Source organism: Ascochyta rabiei, chromosome 16, assembly GCF_004011695.2.
Source record: "Ascochyta rabiei chromosome 16, complete sequence".
Lineage (NCBI taxonomy): Eukaryota > Fungi > Ascomycota > Dothideomycetes > Pleosporales > Didymellaceae > Ascochyta > Ascochyta rabiei.
Genome location: NC_082420.1, coordinates 687071 through 700336, shown reverse-complemented (window position 1 = coordinate 700336; position 13266 = coordinate 687071). Strand labels below are relative to the sequence as shown.

The window sequence follows — 13266 nt, the reverse complement described above, 5'->3', positions numbered from 1 at the left end:
TACTCCAAAAAAACAAAAGGCCGACCGGTTTTGTCATTGTTTTGCCCATAAACGCCTGAACAGTTTTACTCATGTTCTAGTTCGTCCAGCTCTTTCTGTCTTCTTTCCAATTCCTTCTTCATAGCTTCGGACTCGCGTATCAGCCGTTCCCTTCGAGCAGCTTTGTCTTCCTGTGTCGCGGTCGGGTTCGGCGAGGAACCGCCAGATGGTCGCAATGGCACGGATAACGACGGATCGATATTTGTTTCTTCAGCACGTGGGTGGTTAAGAATAGACGAAATGGCGTTCAGCCGGTGCGGTACTGCACTCGCGGTTCTCGATGGTAACTCGTTAGGATCCATAGTAGCACTGAGACTACGTTTCCGTGGCGATGGTGCGGCTGGATTAGGATTCGATGTGACGCTGAGATGGTTGTTGATGTTGTTGTTGTGATAGTGGGTGAAGTCGACTGCGAGAGGACCCCTGGGTTCGGGAGTGTACTGTTCGCGCGATTCGATTGGGTCGGGAGATGTTGAGCCATCGAGGACAGGTGTTTGCGATGTGCGTTGTGGGGGCGAGTAGTTTGCGACGGATGGCGCGGCCTGCGAGCCAGTTTCGCCAGCGGGGACAACTCGTTTCCGGCGCTTGATTTCTTGTTTCTTCATTGCGACGGGACGGTGAGCGCCATGCAGCTTGTAGTACAACCCTATCCAACATCGTTAGTAAGTGCTCACAGCGTAGTCATGTCCCCGTTGTACGTACCACATGCATTGCAAATAATGTGGCCGGCGTCATCCCTTCTCCAGAGAGGTGTGATTGTGGTACCGCAGTTCTGACACGCCGGAATCGCATTTGTAGAGGCGGATCCTGAACATGGGCCGAGTGTACTGTTCTCGTTCGTACCGTCTGCAGACTTTGGCGAAGCATTTGCCTGCTGCAATGCGAACTTGGCCGTCTTGGACACACGATTGTTGAACGCAGGACAACCACTGCAACCTTGCTGACCTCCAGTGCCGTTACACCTGCCACCTCCTGGACATGTCCCCGCAGCCATTTGGTCCGCGGCAACATAGGTCGCAACTTGAGGTGATGCAGCAAGATTTCCAGGAGAAACTTCTCGGTTGGCGCTGGCGTTAGATGTTGGGCTCTGTTGCGACGAGACAGTTGGCTGTGAAGGGGGGTTACGCTTTAGGTTGACTGGGCGTTGCTGGTTTCTCGCTTTGATGTACAGTCCACAGGCATTGCAGACAGTCTCGCCTGTCGGCGAACGACGCCAGAGCGGTGTTTGGGTGGTTCTGCAATTGCTTTACTCTGTCAGTATCCCCGTATTCATGTGGTGGGCTCCTGAGTTTTGAGCCTTGATCGGCTGGAGTCTCGAATCGAGCGAAGCAACATACCTGCAGACCTGTCCAATTATAGGCGCGCTACTTCCGCCGGCACTCGGCGGTGGTAACGATAACGATGTTGAAGGAGCCGGCGAGGCCGATGCGCCCGCGATAGGCACGGCATCTTCGAGTGAGTGATAAATTTCGGACTTCTGGTCATCCTGCGGTGTGCTTGATTGTTGTTGCTCCCTCAAGGGCGATCCCGTGTTTGACATGTGAGTATCTTGAACCTGATTCAGACGTCGGAGGCTCTCGGCCATTTCCAGTTCTTCTCTACTCGACTCTCGCGATAAGTGGTGCGGATGCGTGGGCGTTGGAGCAAGTGACGTGCCTCCGCTGCCTGAAGGATGCGCCATTGTGGCAGTGGCCTTGCCAATAGGAAGCAGGCGCAAGCGATACGCGCGGTCTGGTGATGGGGTACCGCAGTGTTGCCTGGGAAAGAGAGGGGAGATGTTGGAGGCTGAGAGAGGTGCTTCGAAACGAAACCTCTGTTAATTTGGTAGCCAAAAGAAAATAGGGCGAAAGAAGCAGTGGCGCAGGCGTGAGCAGTGGGTGATATGCGGGTGACCCTAGAGCTTGCTTCACAAGGTTAGGTGTGTGTGGCACGCTGAACGGATGGAGGGTTGCTTTTTTGGGGCCTTGGAGTTAGCAAGGGAGGTTGTCATGCGCTTCGGTATTACTTCTCGTCATAGCTCGGCCCCTGCGATGGTTACTGGAGTGAGCTTGCTGGGGTCGTAGATTCACTGTGCATAGCCAAATTCATTCACCGCCTTGCGCTCTGCAGCCAATCGCATCCCGGCCAAAGTAAGCGGACCTTCGCCCCACCCAGCCCTAGAGCTTGTAAGCAACCGACCAGCACGAACCATTGTCCCAGGCAATTCCATTACAACGCCATAACTCCGTCAAGCTTCCGTTTGCATGTTGCTGACGCTTGCGTCCAATCAGGGAGCCCTCGACTTTGCCGTACACCAATGAGCGTGGCTGTGGCAATGCGAGTCTGTCAAGTTGCCTCTCGCGCGCCAATAAGTCTTAGCAATTAAGTCACCTGTCAGCGGACCTGGAGCCGTTCGCCTCGGTATTCCCTATTTCCGATGCACAAAACCCTGTTAAGAGACGCGTAAGTCAATCATTCGCAGTTTGCTTTGTTCAACAGGAGTGACCAAACGTCCGAATCAGGGTCCAAAGGCACAACACAAGGATGTCATGCCTGACCTTGCACCATGTTGCGTCAGATCTTATCGCATCTTCCATCTGATTCGAATGCCTGCGAAATCCGATCGAGTGATCCCCATCTGTAACCAAGGCGCTAGGAAGCACACCCGAGCCCGGTTCATGCGGCGCGGACACTAAGACAAGCGAGCACGTGTGAGCAATATGTCTGGATGTATAGTTACGGAAGGTACGCAAAAACACCAGACTGCAGGCTCCAAGATTGGCAAAAGCCTTCCGCGCCAACGCTCAAGACTTGCTTGATCCCAAAATGGATCTCCGACTCCGCACCAAGACTGTGCCGAGAGCGTCTTGTAGATGTCGATGGCAATCCGCCTGGCAAGACCAGCCACCCCATGCAACGCGTATTTTAGTACAAGAGAAAAGCAATAGACAATCGCCGAGGCTCAAATGCTAGAAATCGGACGTGCGCGCTCGAGGATTCGTCGACCGCCGTCCTCGCGCGTGGATTCAGGGCTTTAGACTTGCTCAGCGCCCCAGCCGGCGTCGGCATCGCTGTTGCAGCATCAGCATGGAATTGTCGATCCAATCGTCACTTAGACGTACCGCATGTTCGCTGGAGGCTCGATCGAGGGAATGTACTCCAAGACAGCGTAGGCAAGACCAATGATACCAACAATGGTACCGGGGACAATGCGGAACCAGCCGTTACCAACGATCACGGATCCGATGAAGACATAAACTACAGGCGATCAGTGTGCGACGCTGTGCAGAACCTGCAGTTCACTTACAGATACCACGGCCGAGGAAGGAGAACATGAAGGAGGCATAACGAGCGACTTGCTGAGGGATCTGGAACTCAAGAAGCGCAGTACCTGTGGTCGTGTGAGTTCTTGCTCCTCGTCCAATGTTTTGTAGCAGCTCTTACCGGCCCCGAAGATTATCAGGTAGACACCGAGAATGATGTGTGAGCTACACGGCCTGTCAGCACCGTTCTGCTGGATATTGCCGCGAGCCAGCGCATGAAGCCACACGAGATCGTCATGCGCTTGCATTGCGCGATCACCCGCGCTGAGATGTCCTTGCTTCTGTATAGCCCCGAGGACGACACTTGTTGATCAATTTGCGCTACTGAAGAACGCTGTCACTGGCGCATCAGTGCCAAGCTTGACAGCCACGCCTCTCTCCACAGTCGCGTTCTGGTCTTCAAGTGTTGTGCGTATCGGGACTGTTGGTGCGGTTTGCGGCGACGCAGGTTGCACGTGTGCTCGTCGTAGGCGTGATTGTTGAGACGAAACCGTCGTAACAGGTGTACTCACAAATCGTTGAAAGGGAACAACTTCGCAACACCACCAAGAACAATGAAGGCGGCGACGGCGAAGTTCACCATACGACTGCAAAATTGTTAGCTATGCTGTATTTAACGCCAATGGCAGCACCCGATGCTGCTGCCTGGAGCAGAGCTCAAGCTCGGTCGAGCCTCAGAATCGCATGCACATACAAAATGTCGGAGAAGTCCATGTTGGAGCTGGAGAGGTGTGGATACCGCAGTTTGGCGACCGGTGATACGAGCTTCGCAGGGGGGTGATGGTGTATCTGGAGATGAAGATGGTGATGTGTTATTGCCGCTGAGGTTGCGACGTTGCTGCAGACCTGCGATGTGGAGAGCCAAGCTTCTGAAACGGACGTCATCGCTGCCGCGGCCTTATTGGCCTTGTATTGGTATCCCTTGGCTTGCTTCTGTTAACTCCACAATATCAGCAACCCAAGAATGGATCCTACCTGAAGCCTACCTGAATCCTACCCGTTGTCCGACTCACAGTACGATATTCAAAGTTCGTCTGACGCTGTGTAGGTACGCAGCTTGTTCAGCGCAGCTTTGTCTAAGAACCTAAATCTGAGTTTGTGCACATCACACTTTTTGCATCAAGCAGCATTGGTATTCTATCTGCTTATACTCTAGCTTGTTGCTCCTGAGGCTTACATGCCACCTTTCGCCTCATTTCGTGTACGTCTCGTTACCTCAAACCCCGTGTTCTCTGCTTGTACGGTCGAACTTAGTAATGAGCTTCTTGTCCTTCTTCAACTCAGCCAGGTCGCACCAGTGCTGTGTTTCTGTAAGCCGAATCTCTATCATTCAGTGTCCTCAAGATGCGGTCTGTTCACCACCTCTGACTGGGTTGTCTAGCAAGCAAACTGCCTGGATCTACCTATGTTTGCGAAAGAATCGACACCGCTCTTATCATAATATGTGAGCCGGCCTGTTTCTTTCATAGACGAGGCTGTTTCCATACTTTCACGAATACTGCTTTGACGGTCACCAACGAGTTTGAGTTACACAGTCAATTTGTGCCATCGCAGTTCGCTAACAATATCTATGCTTAGACTGGGTTTTTGTCTGCTACGGTCCTCATTGTCCTCTTATAGGTCTCATAGTGCTCCATCATCCGTACCCTTAGTAGAGACGGTTCGCGAACGACATAATGCACTGCCAGTGCTCTTCGCTGCGGTGCTGTCTCATCGAGGAGACCTGTCAGGATATCCCTGCCAGGACTTCCCTTTTGCTCAGAGCAATGCTCTTGCACATACTGGACGTCCTCTTCCGTAGGTGCCTTGATCAGTTCAGAAATGTCGACGAACCCCATCGGGTCGTAGGGTGTCTCGACCACGTTGCCAGGCTCCGTATAATTCTCCCAGATGGGGTCGGACCAGTACCGTTCCAGCAGCGTGTCAAAAGAGATGCTGAAAGTCAGTTGGAGCCTAGGCAATCTTTGGCGTAGTTCGATAAGGACTGGGCTGAAGTCTGCCCATGAGAAGTATTGACTGTGTCGCTTTTGCAGGTAGATATTTAATCGCTCGAGCCGTGGCAACCCTAGAAAACTTTCCCAGTGCACCCTTCTAAGAAACGTCACATCTTTGTACCTGTTTTCGATGGCTCTCAGAGAGGCAGTTGGGCTGATGTCCGCTTCTCGTGCGTAAACGTTGAGTGTTCGAATGTATTTGTGGTATTGTGGATGCGGACTCAATGGGATAGGCCAAGTGCGAGTTATAACATCGCCATCCGGGAAGGTGACATTGAACGTGTTATGGGTGTAGAATGCCTCTAGGACCTCCGCCGCATGTTCCGGATCTAGCTGGTGTCCTTGAGATGTGACTAGAGCCATGCTTGTTGGATCTGCATCAATAGTCCCCATGTCCACTGGTGCTGAATCGGCGTAAACATTAGCATAGACCAGATCGCGCAGCTCTCTTGGGAGGCGAAGGAATCGGTCCTTGAACGTGTCGTATTCAGTTTTGGTACAAGGAGCCATTGTGCGATGATTGTGCAAGACCAAGCATGCGCACGACAACTTAAAATATGCTGCTGCCTGAGACACGCAACGAGATGCACTTGGCAAGTTTAGGCTGCCAGGAGATTCAAGTGGTTTTGGGGCCGACTTGTAGGGCAGAGGCTTGAGTTTCACTTCGTCTTGGCAGTCGTGTCGCGTTGTGTAATTCTATGCGGTAAACCAAGTAGCGGCAGAGCCGATTGTCAGCGACGGAGGGTGGCGAGATGAATTGAGAGCTCCACCATTCCTCACGCAATATATGCGTTTATAAGCAGACTCATCACGTCTTCGAGGCTTGACGAATCGTTGTGGCAGCATGGTCGGGCCGAGCCGGACTTTAAGGCAACAACGTCATTGCTCGACATTGTTCATGAGGGTACTAATAGCAGCAGAACCAAGAATTGCATTGAAGCATGTAACAGTTCAAACACATCTTCTTCACAACTTCCATTTACAAACTACAACCACAAAGGGCTCTCTACTTCCATAAGATGTCTCACCACGTTTTGCTCATCGGCGGTCATGGCAAGGTCTCGCAGCTCCTCACACCTTTACTCCTCTCACGATCCTGGAATGTGACCTCAGTCATCCGAACAGCAGACCAGAAACCTACAATCGAAGCTTTGGGCAAGGGCCAGCCTGGCAAGCTCGATGTGCTTGTTAGCAGCGTTTCAGATGTCAAGACAGAGTCCGATGCAAAGCAGATCATCGAGCGAGTAAAGCCGGACTGGGTGGTCTGGAGTGCTGGTGCAGGTGGTAAGGGTGGTGCATCGAACACAATCGCTGTTGACCGCGACGCGGCTATCGCGTTCACAAAGGCTAGTATCCACACACCCAGTGTGAAGAAATTCCTCACAGTTTCGTACCTGTCAAGCCGAAGGGGCAGACCGAGTTGGTGGAGCAACGAAGACAACGAGACTGCACAAAAGACCAACACTGAGATTTTGCCTACGTACTACAAGGCAAAGGTTGCCGCAGACGAGGTTCTGACCGTTTTGTCACGTGAGCGCACAGAGAAAGAGGCCAAGGATGGTGTACCCAAGCACGAGCGTTTCGCTGGTATCAGTCTAAGGCCTGGCGGTCTGACCGACGAGAAGGCCGGCGGCGTAAAGGTTGGAAAAATCGGAACCGGGGGGAAGACCAGCCGTGACACTACAGCACATGCCATCGTTGCGGCCCTGGAGACAGGCGTAACTGGATGGGTGGATGTAATCGATGGAGATGAGGATCCGAAGCAGGCCATCCAGAAGCTGGCCGATCAGGGCATCGATACTGCCGAGGAGGAAGACTGGGAGGCGGCGAGGGAGAGAGTGTCGAGATTGTAGGGTGGGACGCTCAAGTAAGCTGTATGATGCAGTATCTCTATTTTGACCAATGAGTCATTTTGGATGAAACACGTAAATGCTCAACATTTCGTCCTCAATTGCATTCAAGCATGTGCATATCCATCACACTTTCAAGATGTTAAAATCTGGGGTAGTATGCACGGACGTAAACACGCAACGTCATCCCTCGTCCCTCACATCGGAAAGCCGGCAGCAGCTCTCTTCGCAACACGTTGATCTCGTCGCTGGACTGAGCGCTGGCAGCCTCAAGCAAGTCGAAATGCCGTCATGACAGTCATGGACACGCCCAAATCTGCCTGATTCACATGCAGCACCCAGAGCAGAGGCACAATGCCGTCCATCGTCCTGTCATCGAACCGCCGAATGCCCGATCGAGCCTCCGGTAGTACCACGGACTCGACCTCACCCCGTCCCACGCCATCGCGCTCTTCAGAGTCCTCCGATGAGCTACCGATGCCGAACGAGCCGAACTCTTACGAACTGCAACCGATCAGCCATTCCACGCCTGCATCGCCGCTCAACAACGACGATGACGAGGATGAGGTCCTGCACGATGCCCGACGCCTATCATTCGACTCGGTACAAAGCTATGAGCTATACACACCAGACGAAGACAAGACCGTGCTGCGGAAACTAGATAGAAAGCTTGTGAGCTTCATGGCGCTGCTGTATTGCTTGAGCTTTCTAGACCGGACAAGTGAGTGGCATCCATTCGGTGTCTGTGCAAGACAAGGTGATAACTTGTAACACTTTGACCGTCGACTAACAGCTGCGTAGACGTTGGAAACGCTCGTATTGCAGGCTTGGAAGAGGACCTCCACTTGAGTTCCAACCAATTCCAGTGGTTGATTTGGGCCTTTCACATCACATACATTGTGTTCGAGTGGATGACATTGATGCAAGTCAGTCCTAAATGTACGTGAAATGGCGCTAATGTGAACAGGTATCGTATAGTACCACCGCACATCTACATTTCCATATGCATCTTCTCCTGGGGTTGCGTTGCGTGTCTCCAGTCAGTCGCGCCGTCCTTTGCCTTTCTCCTGCTCTTGCGCGCCCTCCTTGGCATCGGAGAGGCAGCTTTCGGCCCTGGCGTCCCCTTCTATCTGTCTTTCTTCTTCCGACGACGCGAGCTAGCATTCCGGACGGGTCTCTTCGTCTCGGCCAGTCCGCTATCGTCGGCCATTGCCGGAGTGCTCGCATGGCTCATCAGCAAGCTAGCCAGCCACGTTTCGTTGAGTCCTTGGAGGTTGCTGTTTCTCGTTGAGGGGATTCCGAGCATGTTTGTAGCTTACTGGGCCTGGAGCTTTGTACCTGATGGGCCCGGTGTGGTGAGGTGGTTGACTCCGCGGCAAAGGAAAGTCGCAATCCTAAGGCTAAGACAAGAGAAGGATGATAATGAAGACGACGACGACGAAGACCAGCATCCCCAGAGGAAAAGCGGTATCGACATGGGCGAAGTCTTCCAGACACTCCGTGACCCGAAATGCTACCTCACAGCGTTCATGTTCTTCGGCTGCAATGTCGCCTTTGGCAGCATCCCAGTATTTCTGCCCACAATCATCAAAGACATGGGCTTCAAAAGCATTACCGTGCAGAGCCTCACAGCACCACCGTACCTCGTCGCCTTCTTCGTCGTCATCGCCACGGCGTACTACTCGGACCGGCTGCAAACGCGCTCGACGTTCATCATCGCACACGCGCTGCTCGCCGCACTAGGATACACGACGATTGCCGTCCTCGGCTACTTGAAATCGCCGCACATGCTGCTGAGGTATTTCGCGCTGTATCCAGCCATCGCAGGCTTCTTCTCGTGCATCACCGTCATCATCACGTGGACGATCAATAACCAGGAGAGCGACAGCAAGAGAGGTGCGGGCATGGCTATACTGAACGTCATTGGACAGTGCGGCCCGCTCGTTGGGGCTAGCCTCTTCCCTGACGAGCAAGGGCCGTGGTATGTACGGGGCATGGCGATTTGTGCTGGGTTCATGGTGTTGACGGCTGTGCTGGCCGCGGTGCTGCGGTGGACGCTGGTGCGTGAGAATCGGAGGGCGAGGGAGGGGAGAGGAGGCGTTGCGTACGCCGGCATACCGCTCGATGAAGGGGGACGAGGCGGCGAGAAGAGGGGATTTGAGTTCATGCTGTAGCCAGGCTCAATCTCTCTCCTTCAATGACATTGACATTCACATTGACAGTCACATTCACACACGACGCTGCACGCGAGTCCAAACGCCATGTGAAATCCAAGAGGGTATCCATACTCCACACATGCAACCTTTGTACGTACGAGCCGCACGCGTCCCACACCATCCTCCCTCTACTTGGCAGCCGGCAGCTCCCAGTCCTTGTAGCTCCACTTCTCCGAGACTGTGTATTTCTTCTGCTTGGCGTAGGGAATGTGGCGGCGGGGCTCGACGACGCCGCGCAGCATCATGCTGCGGAAGCGGTCCTTGAGCAGGTTGCCCTCGGGCTTGAGGGCGCGCAGCGAGTCGCGCAGTTCGTCGGGGAGCACGACTTCGAGGGGCGCTTCCATGATGCTGTTGTGCGTGTCAGTGGGGTCATGTGGGAGATGGTGGTGGTGATGGTGATGGAGTGAAATACGTACGGGATCCTGCCGAACTGCTTCTTCCGCAGCTCGAGCTCCTCGCCGTCTTGGACGTCGAGGGTACCTTCGGCTTCGGCTTGGATTGCAAGTGCCATGCTCCTGGCTGCGTCTCTTGACCTCTCCTTCTCTTCCACGCTCTTGGCCAGCGCCTTGATCATCTGCACCTGCTGGTCCTTTGCCTTCATCTTGGCGTCGTGCTTGGCTTGTCGCTCGGCGTCCTTTCTCCGCTTGATCTTGTTCCGCTGTGTTGCTGACTTGCGCTCCGGCCGCTTCGCTTTTGTCTTGCCCTCCTCTTCGCTGAAGCCCTCCCACTCGCTCTCCCACACGCTCTCCTCGCCCGAGTCGGACTCTGACTCGGCGGCCGCGCGCTCCATGCGCTCTGCTTCCTCCTGGGCTTCCTGGAGGCGCTTCTTCTCGTCTGCGACGGCCTTTTCCGACTCCTTGATCAGCAGAGCCTGCCACTCGTCGAAGTTGGGATTGTATGATTTGCCGGCGGCGGGCTTGCGGACGGCGGGGATGGTCTTGCCGTCCTTTGCGAGCGAGACGGGGGCGCGCTTCAGAGTGACGGGCTCGACCTTGGCCTTCTTCTTCTCCAGAAACGAGAACTGGGGCTCCTCGGCAACTTCCTGGACGGCCCAGGGATCGTAGTCGGCGGTGTGGCCAGACTGCACTACGTCCTTCTTGACCTGCTCGCCGCCGTATGCGATGGCGCGCAGCCGGTCGTACTCTCTGCCGGAGACCTTGGCCTTCTTTCTCTTGCCTTGATCGTCGAGATCGGAGAGGCGTTTGCGCGAGGGCACGGCGGGGACGGCGGAGCGCTGGGCGAGGATCTGGTCGACCTTGAGGGGCTTGTGTCGTGACTGCACTTTCTTGTGGATGGCAGCATCGCCGGCAGTGTCGACGGCGAAGAGTTGGTCGGAGGGCTTCTCGGCAATGACGCCACTAGGCACGTGTCAGCAGTGTTGTGTGTGAGTGTGTGAGTGTGAGTGTGTGGGTGTGAGTGTGTGGGTGTGAGTGTGTGGGTGTGAGTGTGTGGGTGTGAGTGTGTGGGTGTGAGTGTGTGGGTGTGAGTGTGTGGGTGTGAGTGTGTGGGTGTGAGTGTGTGGGTGTGAGTGTGTGGGTGTGAGTGTGTGGGTGTGAGTGTGTGGGTGTGAGTGTGTGGGTGTGAGTGTGTGGGTGTGAGTGTGTGGGTGTGAGTGTGTGGGTGTGAGTGTGTGGGTGTGAGTGTGTGGGTGTGAGTGTGTGGGTGTGAGTGTGTGGGTGTGAGTGTGTGGGTGTGAGTGTGTGGGTGTGAGTGTGTGGGTGTGAGTGTGTGGGTGTGAGTGTGTGGGTGTGAGTGTGTGGGTGTGAGTGTGTGGGTGTGAGTGTGTGTGTGAGTGTGTGAGTGTGTGAGTGTGTGAGTGTGTGAGTGTGTGAGTGTGTGAGTGTGTGAGTGTGTGGGTGTGTGAGTGTGTGGGTGTGTGGGTGTGTGGGTGTGTGTGTGTGAGTGTGTGAATGTGTGAGTGTGTGAATGTGTGAGTGTGTGAATGTGTGAGTGTGTGAATGTGTGAATGTGAATGTGTGAGGCTCGGCGCACCCTGCCGTGATCTGGTCCCGCACTTCGTCGAGGCCAGCAGAGATGTGCGTCACGTCGACGTTCTTGCGCCAGGCCTTCTTGCCCTTGCGGCTTTTCTGCTTGTACTGGGCGGGGGCTGCTTCAGACATGATTGTGGTGTCGTTGGCGTCGTTGTTGCGGAACCAGAAAGCGTCGAGCGCGGGCGGTGTCGATGGACTTTTCCAAAATTTAGTCGGCGCGCGCTAACGCTAATCCCGCACCCGCCCGGCGGCGGTGGACCAGGAAGAGGGTGTGCCGCCAAGACGAGGTGAAAGCCACCAGGGGTTCCCAACCCCAACCCCACGTCGTCCCAGGACCCTGCATCTCTGCGCAAGAACAAGAGGTCTTTGGGAGCAGCCTTTTCTTCGACGTCGACACAATCTGCAAGATGGCGCAATCCGGGTACTCGAATCCGCTGAAGAAGTTCAAGTAGGTACGCCTCCAACATCGGGGAGCTCCCCGTGCTAACGCGCGCCAGGCTGGTCTTCTTGGGCGAGCAGAGCGGTATGCACAGTCGCTGTCAAGGACAACAAGCCGGCATGGCGCACGGGAATACTGACGGCAGCAGTGGGCAAGACATCGCTTATCACACGCTTCATGTACGACTCGTTCGACAACACGTACCAGGCCACCATTGGCATCGACTTCCTCTCCAAGGTGCGCCTCCCCTCACCCCCTCATCATTTTTACCCTCCTCACCCCCTCATCATTTTTACCCTCCTCCTCATCATCCCCACCCTCCTCACCCCCCTCACTCCCCTCACCCTCCTCACCCTCCTCACCGCCCTAGACCACCGCTTTCACCCTCGTCCGTGCTGACAGTGTAGACCATGTACCTCGAGGACCGCACCGTGCGGCTGCAGCTCTGGGACACGGCGGGCCAGGAGCGCTTCCGCTCGCTGATCCCGTCGTACATCCGCGACAGCTCGGTAGCCGTCGTCGTCTACGACATCACCAACAAGAAGACGTTTGAGAACACGCGCAAATGGGTCGACGACGTGCGGGGCGAGCGCGGCAACGACGTCATCATCGTGCTGGTGGGCAACAAGACGGACTTGAACGACAAGCGCGAGGTGACGACGGCGCAGGGCGAGGAGGAGGCCAAGAAGAACAATCTCATGTTCATCGAGACGAGCGCAAAGGTCGGGCATAACGTCAAGGCGCTGTTCAAGAGGATTGCGCAGGCGCTGCCGGGCATGGAGGGCGAGGGACAGCAGGGGCAGAGCCAGAGTAGGTCGCCTCCGGTCTTGACTACTCTCAAGGGCCTGCATACTGACCACGCCAGTGATCGACGTCAACATCAACCCCAGCCAGCCACAGGAGCAGAACGCGTGTTCGTGCTGAGCAGATGTGGGGAGATGATTAAGAAGAGAGAAAGGAGAAGTGAGGAGATGATGAAGAGGATGAGGAAGAGGAAAAGGAGAAGTGAGGAGATTATGAAGAAGAGGATGAGGAAGAGGATTAAGAAGAGTATTCAGAAGAGGATTAAGAAGAAGAAGAAGAAGAAGAAGAAGAAGAAGAAGAAGAAGAAGAAGAAGAAGAAGAAGAAGACCAAGAAGAAGAAGAAGAAGAAGAAGAAGAAGAGGAAGAGGAAGAAGAAGACGAAGAAGAAGAAGAAGAGGAAGAAGAAGAAGAAGGAGAAGAAGAAGAAGGAGAAGGAGAAGAAGAAGAGGAAGAGGAAGAGGAAGAGGTCTTGGGAGATTCGCTTAGCGCGTGTTTCGTTGATAATTCCATGTTGCTTGCTTGCGTTGTATTTCAAACCCCTCACATTGAGCAAGGCGTTGATCGGGCATGGACGGGCTGTCCCTTCTCTGTAGTGTAGCGTAGTAGCTTCATCAGCCTACTCCTATGATTA

The 13266-nt window shown here is 54.5% G+C and overlaps 7 protein-coding genes across 8 annotated transcripts, besides 4 other annotated features; 3 read left to right on the top strand and 4 right to left on the bottom strand.

Annotated features, from left to right (window-relative positions):
• Positions 1 to 65: 65 nt before the first annotated feature.
• On the bottom strand, positions 66 to 1720 carry EKO05_0009161 (GATA type transcriptional activator of nitrogen-regulated proteins; the record flags this gene model as incomplete). Its single annotated transcript, XM_038941965.1, has 3 exons — positions 66 to 685; positions 742 to 1283; positions 1377 to 1720. The coding sequence occupies 3 exons, from the start codon at positions 1718 to 1720 to the stop codon at positions 66 to 68; spliced, it is 1506 nt and encodes a 501-aa protein (XP_038795767.1).
• Positions 411 to 430: a tandem repeat.
• A 1332-nt stretch (positions 1721 to 3052) lies between the features above and the next one.
• On the bottom strand, positions 3053 to 4055 carry EKO05_0009160 (uncharacterized protein; the record flags this gene model as incomplete). Its single annotated transcript, XM_038942014.1, has 6 exons — positions 3053 to 3089; positions 3141 to 3276; positions 3326 to 3409; positions 3463 to 3506; positions 3854 to 3928; positions 4036 to 4055. 6 exons carry the CDS (start codon positions 4053 to 4055, stop codon positions 3053 to 3055), a joined length of 396 nt encoding a protein of 131 aa, XP_038795766.1.
• Positions 4056 to 4915: 860 nt separating this feature from the next.
• On the bottom strand, positions 4916 to 5845 carry EKO05_0009159 (uncharacterized protein; the record flags this gene model as incomplete). The annotated part of the gene is made up of 1 exon (XM_038946707.1): positions 4916 to 5845. One exon carries the CDS (start codon positions 5843 to 5845, stop codon positions 4916 to 4918), a length of 930 nt encoding a protein of 309 aa, XP_038795765.1.
• A 509-nt stretch (positions 5846 to 6354) lies between these two features.
• EKO05_0009158 (uncharacterized protein) lies at positions 6355 to 7188 on the top strand (the record flags this gene model as incomplete). Its single annotated transcript, XM_038946706.1, has 1 exon — positions 6355 to 7188. One exon carries the CDS (start codon positions 6355 to 6357, stop codon positions 7186 to 7188), a length of 834 nt encoding a protein of 277 aa, XP_038795764.1.
• A 351-nt stretch (positions 7189 to 7539) lies between these two features.
• Positions 7540 to 9359, top strand: EKO05_0009157 (uncharacterized protein; the record flags this gene model as incomplete). The annotated part of the gene is made up of 3 exons (XM_038942050.1): positions 7540 to 7906; positions 7987 to 8092; positions 8153 to 9359. The coding sequence occupies 3 exons, from the start codon at positions 7540 to 7542 to the stop codon at positions 9357 to 9359; spliced, it is 1680 nt and encodes a 559-aa protein (XP_038795763.1).
• Positions 9360 to 9380: 21 nt separating this feature from the next.
• Positions 9381 to 9418: a tandem repeat.
• A 111-nt stretch (positions 9419 to 9529) lies between these two features.
• EKO05_0009156 (uncharacterized protein) lies at positions 9530 to 11521 on the bottom strand (the record flags this gene model as incomplete). Its single annotated transcript, XM_038942072.1, has 3 exons — positions 9530 to 9749; positions 9818 to 10759; positions 11394 to 11521. The coding sequence occupies 3 exons, from the start codon at positions 11519 to 11521 to the stop codon at positions 9530 to 9532; spliced, it is 1290 nt and encodes a 429-aa protein (XP_038795762.1).
• Positions 10782 to 11372: a tandem repeat.
• Positions 11522 to 11799: 278 nt separating the features above from the next.
• EKO05_0009155 (GTPase Ryh1) lies at positions 11800 to 13228 on the top strand (the record flags this gene model as incomplete). Of its 2 annotated transcripts, XM_059637479.1 has the most annotated exons (5): positions 11800 to 11840; positions 11890 to 11915; positions 11980 to 12068; positions 12239 to 12641; positions 12697 to 13228. In XM_059637479.1, 5 exons carry the CDS (start codon positions 11800 to 11802, stop codon positions 12753 to 12755), a joined length of 618 nt encoding a protein of 205 aa, XP_059493462.1. The 2 variants fall into 2 exon arrangements, with proteins under 2 accessions (XP_059493462.1, XP_038795761.1); XM_038942138.1 differs by having other exon boundaries at positions 12239 to 13228.
• Positions 12899 to 13100: a tandem repeat.
• Positions 13229 to 13266: the final 38 nt, after the last annotated feature.